General features: G+C 34.0%; 1 protein-coding gene across 3 annotated transcripts in view; it reads right to left on the reverse strand.

Annotated features, from left to right (window-relative positions):
• The window catches only part of fbn2b (fibrillin 2b), a 130,214-nt gene that overhangs the window by 33,631 nt on the left and 79,083 nt on the right, over positions 1 to 17,500 (reverse strand). For 2 of the 3 annotated variants that reach the window (XM_021469374.3, NM_001135790.1), the window contains 19 exon segments: positions 16,711 to 16,830; positions 15,723 to 15,848; positions 13,627 to 13,749; positions 12,243 to 12,518; positions 12,115 to 12,168; positions 11,918 to 12,043; positions 10,583 to 10,708; positions 10,373 to 10,492; positions 8,569 to 8,706; positions 7,503 to 7,553; positions 7,278 to 7,403; positions 5,295 to 5,522; positions 5,059 to 5,184; positions 3,580 to 3,708; positions 3,377 to 3,502; positions 3,037 to 3,162; positions 1,510 to 1,632; positions 1,300 to 1,425; positions 846 to 971 (listed from right to left, as the gene is read on the reverse strand). In XM_021469374.3, the coding sequence (XP_021325049.2) occupies positions 846 to 971; positions 1,300 to 1,425; positions 1,510 to 1,632; positions 3,037 to 3,162; positions 3,377 to 3,502; positions 3,580 to 3,708; positions 5,059 to 5,184; positions 5,295 to 5,522; positions 7,278 to 7,403; positions 7,503 to 7,553; positions 8,569 to 8,706; positions 10,373 to 10,492; positions 10,583 to 10,708; positions 11,918 to 12,043; positions 12,115 to 12,168; positions 12,243 to 12,518; positions 13,627 to 13,749; positions 15,723 to 15,848; positions 16,711 to 16,830 (2,496 nt within the window). 3 annotated transcript variants of the gene reach the window in all.

The raw sequence follows: 17,500 nt of genomic DNA on the forward strand, positions 1-17,500 counted from the left end.
TTCTGCTGTTTGATCTGTTTCTGCTGGCCTGATCTGGTGTTCTGCTGTTTGATCTGTGTTTCTGCTGGTCTGATCTGGTGTTCTGCTGTTTGATCTGTGTTTCTGCTGGTCTGATCTGGTGTTTTGCTGTTTAACCTGGTTTTCTGTTGGTCTGATCTTGTTTTTTGTTGGTCTGATCTGGCTTATTGGTTTGATCTTGGTTTTCATTGGTCTGGTCTGTTTTTCTGCAGTTTGATCTGGCTTTTCATTGGTCTGATCTGTTTTTCAGCAGTTTGATCTGGCTTTTCATTGGTCTGATCTGGTTTTCTCCCAGGTTGATCTGGGTTTTGTTGTTGGTAAGATCTAGCTTTTCTTGTGCTTGGTTTACATTGGTTTGATGCAATTCCACTTGTTCAATATGTTCTTTCTGCTGTGTGATCTGTTTTTAGTTGGTTTGATTTGGCTTTTTGCAGTTTGGTCTGGTTTTCATTAGTCTGATATGGTTTTACTGGTGTTTGATTTTGGTTCTCCCACTGTCTGATCATTTTTAGTTTACTTGATTTGCTTTTCTGTTGATTGATTTGGTTTTCCACTGGTTTAGCGGTTTCCACTGGCTTAGCTGTTGGTCTCATCCAGTTTTCTGCGGGTCTGATCAGATTTTCTCTGCTGTTCCATCTGTTTTTATTGCTGTCTAATCTAGATTCCCATTGATTTAATGTGTTTTCACCTTTTTTTTTTATTCAACTGATTTTGATCTGTTTTCTGATAATTTGATCTGTTTTTTGGGGCTGGCCTCATCTGGTTTATCACTGGTAACACTGTATAAAGGTTTTTAAAGTGTCATGTTAAATGCTCATGTGTCGTACCTGTACATCCAGTTGAGCCCTTTTTGACGAAATATCCGAGCTGACAGTGACAAATGAAGGATCCTTTAGTGTTTTCACAGTCACCGTGCAGGCAGATATTAGGGTTCAGGTCACATTCATTGACGTCTGTATGAATAAATGACAGAAAGTATCATGTAAATAAAGTGAAGTGAAAGTGAAAGTATAATATATTAACATAATAAATATAATATAACACAAATATGACATTGCAAATGTAAATAAACAGGAAATCACGAACAAAATTCATTTATTAAATATGTATAAACATGTAAATAATTTTATAAAAACTAATATGTGCAATCAGAGAAAGAAAAACATAACACATTCTTGTTATTTTAAAGTAAATTCAACCAACAAATCTGATATATTAAAATGAAAATGTAAATAAATCAAACTCGGTTAGTGTGTGTGTGTGTGCATGCGTGTGTCTCACCGATGCATGTCCTCATGTCCATAGAGGCCATGAAACCATCATAGCACAGACAGCGGTATTCTCCGGGGATGTTCGTGCACTGGCCGCCGTCGCAGATATCTGGTGTGTCTTCACACTCGTCGATGTCTGCAGAGAGACACACGGCTCATTCTGAGAGGTCAGTTTGTATGCGTGTATGTAAATGTGTGCGAGTTTGACAGTGTGTGTTACCAGCGCAGGTCCTGAGGTCAGGCATGAGCGCGTATCCTTCGCTGCAGCTGCATTCGTAGCTTCCCTCCGAGTTTGTGCAGTGTGTGTCGCAGCCGCCGTTCATGATGGTGCACTCGTCGATATCTGGAGGCGTCAAGAGATACAAATTTACCCGTTTATATATACACAATTCATATATAGACAAGTGAAAACAAAATAAGCACTTCAAAAGAGAGTGGCTGTATATAAATGCTATGACGAGTGTAAGTTACTTCTTACATATGTATTTAGATTACTTCCTGAGGAGTGTGCCCTACAGGTGGTTTGTCAAGCCCACTCACCTATGTGGAGCACACTCGGCATCGCACAATGTGTTTTAGAAGTCTAAGGAACTTATAAGAAAGTGTGTGGTGCATATGCAGAGGAAATGAGTGAGTGTGTCTTCTACAGGTGGTTTGTCAAGCCCACTCATCTGTATGGAGCATACTCAGTATCGCACAATGTTTTTAAGAAGTATGAAATGTTTATAAGAAGGTGTGTGATGCTTATGGAGAGGAAAAGAGTGTCAGGTGGTTTGTCAAGCCCACTCACCTAAGTGGAGCACACTCATTATCTCACAGTGCTTTTAAAGAAATATGGTGAGCCTATAAGAAAGTGTGTGGTGCATATGGAGAGGAGAACAGTGTTTCTCATACAGGTGGTTTGTCAAGCCCACCCACCTATGTGGAGCATACTCAGTATCGCACAATGTTTTTAAGAAGTTTGAGAAGCCTATAAGAAAGTGTGTGATGCATATGGAGAGGAAAAGTGTGTGTTTCCTACAGGTGGTTTGTAAAACCCACTCACCTGAGTGGATCACACTCAAAAAGAAGTTCAAGCAGCTTGTCAAGCCCACTCACATGCGTGAAGCACACTCAGAATCGCACAATGCTTTCTTAAAGATGTATGAGGTGCTTATAAGAAGGTGTGTGGTGCATATGGAGAGGAAAAGAGTGTCAGCTACAGGTGGTTTGTCAAGCCCACTCACCTGCATGAAGCACACTCAGAATCGCACAATGCTTTTTTTTTTTTTAAAGCAGTATGAGGTGCTTATAAGGTGTGTGGTGCATATGGAGAGAAAAAGAGTGTCAGCTACAGGTGGTTTGTTAAGCCCACTCACCTGCGTCAAGCACACTTAGAATCGCACAATGCTTTTTTTAAAGAAGTATGAGGTGCTTATCAGGTGTGTGGTGCATATGGAGAGGAAAAGAGTGTGTTTTAAAGAAAATTGAGATTTAAACACAATTCAAAAGCTGAATAAATAAGCTTTCAGTAACGTATGATGTTTGTTAGGACAATATTTAGCAGAGATGCAACTATTTAGAAAATTTTGGAACTGAAGTTGATTAAAAAAAACTTCAAAATATAAAGTTTGTCGGGGTAGAGTTGTGGTTTGGCCATAGACAGTGTAACTACCCTGATAGAAAAACAATGGAAGTCTATATAATGTCCTCACTAAGATAGGAAAACAAACCTCTTTGTTTGTGTGTTGTGTGTGCGTCTGCTCACCCACACAGCCCTGTCTGTCGGGCGTCACCTGGTATCCCGTTTCACATGAGCACTGGTACGTTCCCACCATGTTCACACACTGACCGTGTTTACACAGATTGTCACTCAGCTGACACTCGTTCACATCTGATAGAGAGAAATCAGTCAAAAATATGGACAACATTTCAAGAATTGCAGAAAAATATTACCAGACAGGTGTAAACGTCATCAGTTTTCGTGATTCTGGCTAAAATAAGACTAAAATGCTTGACTAAAACCTGAGTAGACTAAAAATAGTATGAACGTGACTAAAACTTAAACTAAAAGTCAGCTTCACACAAACACAAACACTATACTGTACCTTCACAAGCAGAGGCCTCAGTACTGAGCTGGTGTCCTGGAGGACAGTCGCACTCGTAGCTGCCCTCAGTGTTCAGACACGTCCCTCCACGGCACAGCAGTGGGTCACGCTCGCACTCGTCAATGTCTAAAACACACACAAGCACACACATGAAGAGGCCACCAGCACAATCTCAGATAAACCACCACTGCTCTGACACTCACCCATGCAGTTTTTCATCATCATAAAGCCGCTCTCGTAGCCGTCGAAACACTCGCACTCGAAGCTGCCTGGTGTGTTCACACACACACCATGACCACACAGGTCCGGAGAGATCGTACATTCGTCGATATCTGCAGGAATCATGGGGAAAAACGTTACAGATGTTTTTTTGTATTTTGTATATTTCTCTTAAATTTACTTGCATATAGAGTAACAAAAATAGAGTATCAAAATATATATATCAGTCAGTATCAATTATCGACCATGTATTTGAAATGTAAACAAATATCAGATTAATATTAATCAAATGTAAGATGGTCAGGTAAGTTTGACAAGTTTCAAAAGTAGATTCATAAACGTTTCCATAAAATCGGTATCAAAGATTGATGCTTTCATATTTTTCAATAGATTAGGTTGACAATGAAAGCCAAAAATATTAGCAGACCTTTTTAAACCATGTTTTTAATCACTTGTAACAATACAGATGAACAATATCGACCAATATCGATTATTAACAGATTATTTTACTTGTTTCAGATGAACAATATCGGCCGATATTGGTTATTAACAGATTATTTTACTTGTTTCAGATGAACAATATTGGTTATTAACAGATTATTATACATGTTTCAGATGAACAATATTGGCCAATATCTGTTATAAACAGATTATTTAACATGTTTCAGATGAACAATATCGGCCGATATTGGTTTTAAACAGATTATTTTACTTGTTTCAGATGAACAATATTGGTCATTAACAGATTATTATACATTTTTCAGATGAACAATATCGGTCATTAACAGATTATTTTACATGTTTCAGATGAACAATATCGGTCCATATTGGTTATTAACAGATTATTATACATGTTTCAGATGAACAATATTGGCAAATATCTGTTATTAACAGATTATTTTACATGTTTCAGATGAACGATATTGGTTATTAACAGATTATTTTACTCGTTTCAGATGAACGATATCGGCCAATATCTGTTATTAACAGATTATTTTACTTGTTTCAGATGAACAAAATCGGCCGATATTGGTTATTAACAGATTATTTTACTCGTTTCAGATGAACGATATCGGCCAATATCTGTTATTAACAGATTATTTTACTTGTTTCAGATGAACAATATTGGTCATTAACAGATTATTTTAAATGTTTCAGATGAACAATATTGGTTATCAACAGATTATTTTACATGTTTCAGATGGACAATATCTGCCAATATCGGTTATTAACAGATTATTTTACATGTTTCAGATGAACAATATCGGCCAATATCAATTATTAACAGATTATTTTACATGTTTCAGATGAACATTATCGGCCAATATTGGTTACTAACAGATTATTTTACATGTTTAAAACTTAAAAGCACTAAAATGTTTACATTCATAATGTCAGCAATAATATCGGTATTAATTATGATTTTCTCAAGAGTATCGGTATTAAAAAGGTGAGATGTGTACCTGTGCAGTTCCTCTCCTCCATTGTCAGGGCGAAACCACTATCACAGCGACACTTGAAGCTGCCGATGGTGTTTCGACACGTGCCGTGAGTGCAGAGCCCCCTAAACACCTTACACTCATTCACATCTGTGGACAGAAACACATTATTACATACTCACAAAGTCATCTGCTAACAAAAACTGCAAACAAATCGTATACATTTGTCAACTTGCAAATCAATTTTTAATACTGTTTACCTTTGTAGAAGGGTCTCCCAGTCAGAATGTCTCCGCGATTGGCGATTCCGGGTCCTCGAGGGCAGATAGTCTTAAATTCATTAGTGTTTGGTTTTGGACATGCCTCACAGTCCACACCCCACGCCGCACCCACTGTACAACAGCACATGTCCACACGATAGCGGCCCGGCAAAGGCTCCACACATTCGTCCTCATCCCACTTCATATAACACTGCTCACTGCGCACGTCTGCAAAATACACACACACACATTATTTATGATTTACATTTTTTAAGAAAATCTTAAATGTACTATTATTATGTGCCCTGATTTATGTTAGCCCAAAAATCGGTATCAAATATGAAGGTTTTCAAAATTATCAGTATATTAATCTGTTGTTGGAAGTTGGAAGAAAGCTGAAGATATTAGCAAACTTTTTACACAGGGTTTCAAATTAGTCCAATATTGGTTATCAGCAAATTTCCTAAAAATGACTAAAATATTCTGTTTTTATAAATGTTTTTTGTAAATGTTCATGTTTTTAAATGCTAAAAATGTTTGTTTATAATGTCAGCCATAATATCGGTATCATTTGCTAATATTGTTTTGTAAAAAAACATATTCATAATAAATAAAATGATACATTATGCTTTCTATAGGCAACAAATAATTTAAAGTTGTAAATATTAGCAAACTTTTAAAACAGTTTGTATATGTAAAAATCAGTCTGATATTGGTTATAATCTATTTTTCTTAAAATTTAACATTTTAACATTTTGTTTTTATAAGATGTTTTACAACGTTTCAGAATTTTAAAGCATAATAAAAATTCAAATGTTTATAATCTTTGCTATAATATTGATATCAGTTGCTAATATCTGTTTTAAAAACCATTCATATTAAATAAAATGTTTCATTATGCCGTCTTTATAAATTAAAATAAATTGATTTATGAAAATATTACCAAACTTTTTAAACCGTTTTCAAATATTGTAGATGTTCAGTATCGGTCTGATACTTGAAATGACTAAAATATTAAGATCGATGTTTAATAAGCTGTTTCAGAACATTTCAAGTTTTAAAGGATAAAAAAAATAAGATGTTTATATTCTTAGCTTTAATATCTATATCAGTTGCTAATATCAGTTTTGAAAAAAACATTTATATGAAGTAAAATTATGCATTATTCTGTTTGTTGCAGATTTCAGTCTAATATTAGTTATCAACAGTTTTTTATTAAATTACTAAATTATTAAAATGTGTGTTTTCAGAATGTTTCCGAACATTTCAGGTTTTTATAGAATAAAAATGTAAATGTTTGAAATCTGGGCCATAATATCAGTATCTGTTGCTAATATCGGTTTTAAAAATACATATTCATATTAAATAAAATGATATATTATGCTGTCTGTAGCTGATAAATCATTGAACACTAAAAATAATAACAACATTTTTAAACTGGGATTTTAAATGCACAATATCAGTCTAATATTGGCTATCGGCAAATTTTATTAAATGGCTAAACTATTAAAATTTGTGCTTTTAGAATATGTTCTTGGACAATCCAGGTTTTTAAAAGATGCAAATATACATGTTTATAATCTGAGCCATAATATTAGTATTGGTTGCTAGTATTGGTTTTGAAAAAACGAATTTATATTAAATAAAAGGGTGTATTATGCTGTCTGTAGTTAATAAATCATCAAAACCTGAAAATATTAACTGTATATGTGCAATATCAGTTTGATATTGGTTATCAGCTCACTTTTTAAAAATGACCAAAAAATTAAATCTATGTTTTTGTAAGCTGTTTTAGAACATTTCAGGTTTTTAAAGAATAAAAATGTAAATGTTTAAAATCTGAGCCATAGTATCTGTATTTGTTGCTAATATCGGTTGTAAAAAATATTCATATGAAGTAAAATGATGCATTATGCTGTCTGCATCTAATAATTCGCTTAAATAAGTAAATAATTAGAGAAAGCAAAGCTAAAAGATGCATACCAACACATGTTCGTCCGGCTCCATCCAGTGTAAGTCCCTCAGGACACTCGCATCTGAAAGAGCCCTGAGTGTTCACACAACGGCCGTTTGTACAGACACCCGGAAACACCTCACACTCATTGATATCTGAAGATACAACACAAACACAAACAAACCTGCATCATCATGCAAGAAAACACAGCATGTGCAAGGAAAATGCAGCAAAGAATTGTGGGTAGAGCCTACCTTCACATACAAGTCCCTTCATGCGACCAAACCCTTTAGAACAGGCTGGATCTGTAAAAATATATAATCAAAATGCTGAATATTCTGTTTCCTCAATAGTACAGTCAAAACAAATATTAATCTTTACATTTTAATTGAAATAATAATAAAAATATTTCTGTTGTGTTTAAAAGGGGATAATATTAATACTGATGCTATTTAAAATGATATAATTATAAATATTAATACTATTTATAATTAAAATCTTTTGCTGTAGACCATAAAATGGTAAAAGTATCATGAATAAAATATTTATAAATAGGAAGAAATATAAATAAATATATTTTACCAAATGGATCAGTTATTAAATTAAAATAGACATATTTGAAAACATTTTATAAATAAGGGCTATAGTGTATATAAGCATTGTATGTTAGATTTAAATGGCAAAAATAATAATAGCGATGATAATAATAATTATATAACAATAATAATAATCACCATCGTAATAATAATCATAAAAATTATAATAGTAATAATAATAATTATTATTATTATAATTTTTATGATTATTATTACGATTATTAATTTATGAGCTTGTATTTTCATACAGGCCAAATACATCTTGGTATCTGTGTCAAATAAAAAATATTGAATATTATTAATTATTATTATATGAATTATAATTAATAAATAAAAATATATAAAATAAGTCTTTTTTTTTGTATTTTATAATCATTTAAATAAATAAAAACTACTTTTAAACAAGCCATTGTTGTTTATTTAGATCCCCATTAGCCACTGCAAACATAGTTATATTTGTATTAGATTTATATATTCATATTTCTATCATGTTAATATAAATATATTTTTGCTTTATACCTAAGCTTTTCGAAGGAATTTTCTTAATATTAAATAAAAATAAAAATGATTCAAGTCTAAATATTTCACATGACAATTACTAAGTATTTTAGGGCCAAACCATGATCCATAAATAAAATGCTGGAAAATGTCATAACATTTAATCTTATTATTAATATGGCTGACAAGATTTGTCAGTTTGGTCGTGTAAAGCTCATGAACTGACCGATTTCGCAGCGTTCACATGGGCTTCCCCAGGCGGCCCCGAGCGTGGAGCAGCACTCAGACTTCAGCGTGGCCCCGTTTATATTCACCTCGCAGCGGCCGTCCTGGATGTTCAGCCAGCAGGTCCCCTTCATGCTGTCTGCATGGAGCAAAGATGTCAAACGCAACCCACAAAAGTGTGTGACAATGACAAATGGACGTTGTGACATTTTGCCGCGGCTCCCCTGCGGAGAGTCAGCGCGTTTCTGCAGATATATAAAAACCAGCTCTGATATCACTGCGGCTATTCATCCTGAAAGCACAACTGCGCGACCTATTGCCTTCATACTCCATTAATTTCAATCAAATAACATTCGGCTTCAGACGAAGATGAAAAACATGCCTGGCTGGAAATGAATAGAAGTGGCGTCAGGAAAATAAACATTGACACGCACATCACTGTTTGCATCGAAGCTTTTTCAGTGATTCCATATACAGCTATGGAAAAATTTAAGAGACCACTTGAAAATTTGCATTTAAAGTGGACCTATTACGCCCCATTTTACAAGATGTCAAATAAGTCTCTGATGTCCCTAGAGAGTGTGAATGTGTGTGAAGTTTCAGCTCAAAATAATACACATTTAATGTTTATAACTCTCTGAAACTGACCTTTTTAGGCTTTGATCCCAATTGTGCCATTTTGGTGACTGTCGCTTTAAATGCAAATGAGATTGTGCTCTTTTCAGAAGAGGGCGGAGCTATAAATACCTATGTGTAAGCATAGTGGCAGATTCAAAACTCTAATGGTGGATGGCTGCTTCTCACTAAGGGCTGTTTATGCAAATAAGGTAGAGATTTTCACTAGTGGGCGGGGCTTTCCCTACCATTAGAGGCTGGTTATGTTCACACACTGCTGACACACAACTGTGTGTAAACCCCTTACAAAAGTGATGTTTGCATAATAGGTCCACGTTAATTGATTTATTAGGCATGGGGTTAAGTCAAATAGTAATACTTGTTTACTCTATAGAGGTTTGCTTACATTTCTTTCAAATTTCAAGTACAAAGTTTGTCATTTAAAACAGTTTTCTTGTGTTTTTCGAATAATTACAATTGGTCAGAAGCTCAGATCTTTTCCTTTTGTTTTATTGAACTTAAACTGTGTTAAAACACTTGTTGTGTTGACTAAAAGTGAAAACCTTGCATCTTTTTTTTCTTTTATGCAAATAAATTCTCTAAATGACAACATTTTATTTTTAAATTGGGATGATATTTAATCAGTGGTTTAGATAAGAAAAGAAACGTTATGTTTAACTCAGATGCATAACTATAAATTGTAAAACACAGAAAACTAAGAATAGCTGTACATACCGATATTTGTGAAAAACCAGTTAAAACCTGTATGTACCAGTAGAAACCATAGCCAGAAGTATGCATTTAAAGTGATCCAAATGTCACAATAATTCATAATTTATCAGCTGATAATTTATATATTTTTTAACCAATGAAAATTATTATCTAACAAATATTGCGAAACCGATACGTCACCGATATATTTAATATTGCAAACATGCAAAAAAAAAGAGGCCAGAACCTTGATAAAATCTGAGCACAAATGCTTACATGAATGTATCTGAAAACGCTAATAACGTAATCTTGAAAGTATGTTTTAGTTGTGTAATTAGCTGCAATTTTTAAAAAATACATTTAATAGCCGTTTAACTCCCCAAAACAGATCCACCAATCAGAAAATACTGTAACCATGAACACTTTTCCCTTATCACAACTGCATTCTTCTGTAACCTAAAACTATTGTTTGTACTTGCCTACGCAGACGGTGTTGGTGGAGTCCAGCTTGCTGCCGTGCGAACATTCGCAGTTGAAGGAACCGGCTATGTTGCGGCAAATGCCATTGATGCAGGGGTTGGAGTCGCACTCGTTGATGTCTAAACAAGAGGACCATAGGTAAGAATGAAGTTCACTAAAGGATTAAGAGAAGAAAAAAAAAATTAGGCGAAGAAGAAAAATTCTGAAACCTTCGCAAGTCTCAGAGTCGGCCTTGAAGGAGAATCCTTTGGGGCAGGAACAGGTGTAGCTTCCAGGTGTGTTTCTACACATGCCGTTGTCACACAACAAGCGGTTCACCAAACACTCATTAATGTCTGAAAGATACGCAAAAATGCATTATACTGTCTGTAGCCAAAAACTCATTGAACACTGAAAATATTAACAAACTTTTTAGACAGGGTTTTCAAATGTACAATATTAGTCTAATATTGGTTTTCGGCAAATTTTATTAAAGAACTACTTTATTAAAATTATTTTTTTATAGAATCTTTCAGAACATTTCAGGTGTTTAATGGATTAAAAAATGGGAATGTTTATGATCTGAGCCATATTATCGGTATCAGTTGCTAATATTGGTTTTGAAAAAACATATTCGTATGAAATAAAATGATGCATTATGCTGACTGTAGCTAATAAACCACTGAAACCTGAAAATAATACACTTTTTTTACCAGCTTTTTTACATGCATAATATCGGTTATCTGTAAATTTTATTAAATGACAAAACTGTTCAGATTCATGTTTTCAGAGCATGTTTCAGAACATTTCAGGTTTTTAAAGGATAAAAATATAAATATTCTATATGTTTAGAATCTGAGCCATAATATCGGTATCGTTTGCTAATATCGGTTTGGAAAAAATACATTTGTATGAAATAAAATGATGCATTATGCTGTCTGTAGCCAATAAATAATTAAAAGCTGAAAATATAAAACTTTTTAAACAGACTTTTCATATGTACAATATCAGTCTAATATCAGTTATCGGTAAATTTTATTAAATGACTAATAAAACTTGTGTTTTTAAAATTTTTTTTTTTTACAAATAAGCTTTTTAAAGGATAAAAATGTAAATGTTTATAATCTGAGCCATAATATCGGTATCTTGTTGCTAATATCGGTTTTGAAAAAACATTCATAGTAAATAAAATGATGCATTATGCTGTCTGTAGCTAATAAATTATGGAAACCTGAAAATAATAACTCTGGATGTGCAATATCAGTTTGATATCGGTTTTCGGCAAATTTTCTTAAAATTACTAAAATATAAAATTTTTGTTTTTATAAGATGATTCAGAACATTTCAAGTTTTAAAGGATAAAAAAATTTATGTTTATAATTTTAGCCATAATATTGGTATTGGTTGTTTATATTACTTTTGAAAAAAAAACATATTCAAATGCAATAAAATGATGCATTAAGCCATCTGTATCCAATAAATATGCAAAGATAAGCAAAAAAATTAAATTAACAAAAGAAATTAAACACGGATAGTAGCGCAACTCAAATAATAACGCAACTTACCCACGCAGTTCTTCCCACTAGCATCAGACTCATAACCGATATTACAGATGCAGCGGTAGCTCCCGCGCAAATTCTCGCAAATCCCATTTTGACATATGTCTGGATCCAAAGCGCATTCGTTTATATCTACAAAGAAAGGGAAAACATTAGTATTTAGCATTTGCAGATGGTCAAGAGAGCGATAACAAAAAACTTACCTCGTCCGTCTGTGGTGATCCCAGGTCCACTGCTGCACACCGCCTGGAACTCGGCTGAACAAGCAAACTATGTTAGCTAACATGCTAATATGCTAATGCATGTAGGAAGGTGTGTGGTTGTGGTTTACCGGAGTTGAACGCTGGGCAGGGTTGGCAAGGCTCTCCGAAACCATGTTCAGGGTTGGCACAGCAGCATTCGGACTTTGTGACCGCGCCAGGGAAAGGTCGTGAACATACGCCCATTTTTATTGCACCGTAGCAGGTGGTGCGCATGTGAGTGTCCACGCAGACGCGTCCGTCCACATCGATGGCTAGACCTGGAGGACACTCACAGCGGAAAGAGCCCTCAGTGTTCACGCAGCGGCCGTTCATACAGATGCCGGAGGTGTGGCATTCATCAATGTCTGTCGAAGAAGAAATTAGTATCAAATGTTAAAGAACATCACGTCAATAAATAGTTCAACGTTTGGTTTGGTGTTCAAATTTGATATCAAACATGAACCAAAGATGCGCAAATAAACCTGAATGCAAATGCGATTTTAAGAGTAGTTATATTAGAAATTATCATGTCAAAGTTTGTAAACTGAGATAAAATTTTTGCAATTTAGCATCATTTAATCGCACAATTCTTGTTTTGCGAACAAGAAAATTTAAAAAATATATATTATTGTTTGTTTCAAACCAGGATTAAAATGAGATTTTAAGAGTTATGCTTCTGGAATTTTAGAGAATAACTTGAATTTGGGTCATTAAAGACGCGAGACATACACTTACAAAAACAGGCAAACACAAATTTTAATCAAGATTTAATCGATTTGACGTCAGTTTTTTTCCCATGCAAACTGAAAACTTTGAATATAACACAGAAGTTACAAAACTACTTTTGTAGCACCTTTGTGGGATTTTAAATGAGAGTAATTAAATAGGAACGTGTTTTTTTTAAAGAATAACGACTTCAGCTTTAGTCACTTAAGACAAATAATTAGAAAATTCTTACGTTAGATTTGATGTCAAATTTGCTAAATTGCACAAGCAAAGATATTAAGATAGTTGAACAATTTGGCATCTGTTAATCGCAACAAACTTGTTTTGTGAACCAGAAATAAAAACATTTTATTTAGTTTTTTTTTTATTTTTATTTAGATTAAAAATATGATTTTAAGAGTTGTTTAACAGAAACTAATTTAAAAAAATAACAACTTGAACTTTGTTCGCTTAAGACAAACGGTTAGAAAATGTAATAGATTTGACATCAAATTTGCAAAAGGGCACAAGCTAAGCGCAATTTAGCTTCAATTTAGCCGCAGGACATACACTTGCAAAAACACGCAAACACAAATAAAATTTTATCGATTTGACGTCAGTTTTTTTCATGCAAACTGAAGACTACGAATATAGCGCGGAATTTACAAAGCTACTTTTATAACATATTTGTAGGACTTTTTGTGTTATTTGATGCAGTTTTACAGATATTGGTGTGAGTAAATGGTTATTGGGGTTTAATAAACTCACCAGTACAGTAGCGTCCATTGGGCGCTAATGCAAACCCAGGCTTGCAGATGCACTTGAAGCTGCCGTCTTCGTTTATGCACATCCCATTAAGGCACATGTTGGTTGTGGCACATTCATCATGATCTGGGGGACCAGAAAAGTGCCTCTTAATGTTAGTGGAAATACACTAAAATACAGTGGCAAATATTCGTTTTAGCATGTAAACCTGATATAATCAACAAAATTAATAACCAAAACCTTTTAGGTTGACTTTTTGACATCCTTGCTAGTCAAAGAAATTCATAAAGCATCTGTTCAACTAAATAATCAGCATTTAAAGAGGTGAAGTTTCTATATTTAAGTGAAAGTAATAAAAGATGTACAGTGGCTTGAATTATAAGAACACTTGCCATATTTAAGGGACATTTTGTCATTTTTGTTGGCCTTTATAATACTTATTAAATGAACGCATTATCCAGAAAATCATCATTGTGATCTATAAACCACAGAATAGAGCCATAATAAGGATATTTAGGTCATTTTCCATATTAATAACAATCCCTTTTTTCACTGCCAATGTCACACAATCACGTTCCTTCATAGAAGAAGCCAAATTACTTGGCACTTTCCAAAGGAATTAAAATTAATATTAAAGATCTCAGGAAATATACAGATTCTCTGCCAGAGAGATGACTGAAAAAGGTGAACATGGCAAATATCAAAGAGCAGATTATGTGGCTGTCCTTCAATGAAAACGGTCTACAGAGTCGTTTATCAAAAAAGAGCATGATTAAAAAAGATATTGTGTCTCAAAAGAAACTGAATCAACTCTGAATCGCCTTAACGAATCGTTATATTTTGATTCTTGTACCTGCTGCCGATCTACAACAACATGATCAAAGTGACTCATTTGCATAATCTCCACCTGTCTGCGAATTACAAACACTGAAAAAAGACTTGGCCAGCTGACCAATCAGAGCAGAGCTGGATTATGTGTCTTAAAATAAAGAGTCGACTCAATCTCCTCAACGAATTGTAATTTTATTTAACCTGCTACAGATCTGCATCAACATGATTAAAGTATCTCATTTGCATAAATCCCAGCCTATCTACGACATACAAACACTCAGATAGACCAATCAAAAAACACTCGGCCAGCTGACCAATCAGAGCAGAGCTGGATTGTGTCTTTAAAAAAAAAAAAAAAAAAAAAGTCTACGCTGAATCACCTTAACAAATTGTTATATTTTCGAATCTTGTACCTGCTGCCAATCTGCATCAACATGTTTAAAATGAATCATTTGCATAACCCCCGCCTATCTGTGACTTACAAGCACTCAAAAAAGACCATTTAAAAAAAATAATAAACTTGGTCAGCTGACCAATCAGAGCAGAGCTGGATTATGTGTCTTAAAATAAAGAGTCGACTCTGAATCTTCTTAACGAATTGTCATATTTTTGAATCATGTACCTGCTGCCGATAGACGTCAACATTATTAAAGTGATTCATTAGCATAATCCCCACAAATCTGTGACTTAGTAGCACTCTAATCAAACACACTAATCAAACAAAAGACTTGGCCAGCTGACCAATCAGAGCAGAGCTGAATTATGTGTCTGTATGTGAGTCGACTCTAAATCGTCTAATCTTGTACCTACTGCCGATCTACATCAACATGATTGAAGTGACTTATTTGCATTATCCCTGCCTATCTGTGACATACGAACCAACAGATAGACCAATAAAAACAGTGCCATCTGCGACTAACGAACACTCAGGCCAACAGACTTGGCCAACTGGCCAATCAGAGCAGAGCTGGCTTAAGGAAGGGGGAGGGGGATACACACTTTAGGCACTGATTTGATTCAAATGAAATGAATCAAAATGATCGTGAATTGATTTTAACGTTACATATTAAATTAGCATACTTTCTAAATTTAAACGCATTTAAACCTGTTTTAGGAGACTCCAGCACAATATCAAACACTTTAAATCGTCATATTAGCTTTGTTTTAAGTTAAATGTGGATCAAAATAGTTAAACTCTCATCATCTGGATATTTGTCGTCAGACATTTTCGTGAAGTATCGCGTATTTGGTGGTCTATAATCTCTTACCGATGCAGTTTTTCCCATCAGGGCTGATCTCGAAGCCGGCATTGCAGATGCACTGGAAACTTCCATCTGTGTTCACGCAGCGTCCGTTACGACACATAACGCCGTTCACAATACACTCGTCGATGTCTGAGAAAACACAAGCGCATTATTATTACAGCTGACCAGCAGAGGGCGATGAGGAATTTATTACACATACACTTAATACACAAATATTTAATATAACGCCCAATACACACGGGGCGTTAGCTTCAACGCTTCCCATTCACGTTGAACAGGTGACGTCAGGCGTTGCCGAACTGCATTGTGGATCCGTCAGCGCTGCTTCAGAGGCGTTGCTCGCTGCAAAAGTTGGGACTTGCTCAACTTTTCAAGCGCCAACGGAAGCGTTAGCCAATCAGATCGCTGTATGCAAATACACCAGCTCAGACAGTAGCCTATTGCTAACTAATTTCATTGGCTGACGTTGCCATGACGATCACATCAGCCCCAATTTCAGACACGCCCTCTGTCAAGCGTTGATGCTGTAGCCACGTGTGAATGGGGCGCAAGTATATAATGTAAATATAAAGTAAAATGACTACTAAAAGTTTTATAATTTAACATACCAAATTAATAAGGCTGAATTTATATACCTAATAAATGTCTGTAATATATAAAAATGTTTCAATTATTTCTCTCATATATTAGTTGTATGGTTTTTATCTTTTAGTGAACTATAACAAATCGTGTGCCTGTTCACATTATAATCAATAAAGTTAAATATATTTTTCTATATATTGCCACATTTTTATTTTTAATTTGTATTTTATTTGGGAAAATAATTAATAATAATAATAATAACAGCAAGAAAACAACATAAGAAATAGTAATTTAAGGCACAACAGTGTTTTTTTTTTGTATCTCTAAAGCATTGTAAATGGTGAGATTTAAACATGTTTTAGCTGTAAAACTGATCCACATTTCTGCCATGAAATATAAAGACACGAACCGATGCAGGCCTGTTTGGTGGGCGTTCCCTGATAACCCTCGTGACATTTGCAGTGATACGACCCCTGAGTGTTGACACAGTCTCCGTTCACACACGGGTTACTGACGCACTCATCCACATCTGACACACAATTACACAAACAACAGCAGAATAACACACCAACAAATCACAATTACACAAACAGGAGCAGGTTGTCACACAAAAATCTTTTAAACTGAAATACTGGTGTTTGACCAGCAGAGGGCAGCAAAAATACATCCAGAAAACACCCAAAACAAAACACAGCTGAAATGCAAGACAAACATTTGAGGGAAAACTGACAAAATAGGCATAAATTTGAGTAATTAAGGTATAAAATTTCATATACATATATATATATATATATATATATATATATATATATATATATATATATATATATATATATAACAACTAAGACAAATGAGCTAGAATGATAATTAAATATTAATTCAATTAAAAAACTATGAATAAATAATAAAATAAATTAATAAAAATAATTGTGAAATTGAAAAAAAAAATCCAATGAATAATATTTTTAATTCTGATATTATTTAGTACTAATATACTCCTTAATGGAAATAAACAGTGACAAAAACACAACAAAATTAAGACTAAAATTTAAATGCAAATAGAAAATATGAAATAAATCCAAATGTAAACTATTAATAGTGAACTAAAACAAAATTAATTAAACTAAAATAACTTGAAATGATTAAACTATATAGTGAAATATCAGTAAATAAAATATGAATAACCTAAAAATGACTTG

This window comes from Danio rerio, chromosome 22 (assembly GCF_049306965.1).
Source record: "Danio rerio strain Tuebingen ecotype United States chromosome 22, GRCz12tu, whole genome shotgun sequence".
NCBI lineage: Eukaryota > Metazoa > Chordata > Actinopteri > Cypriniformes > Danionidae > Danio > Danio rerio.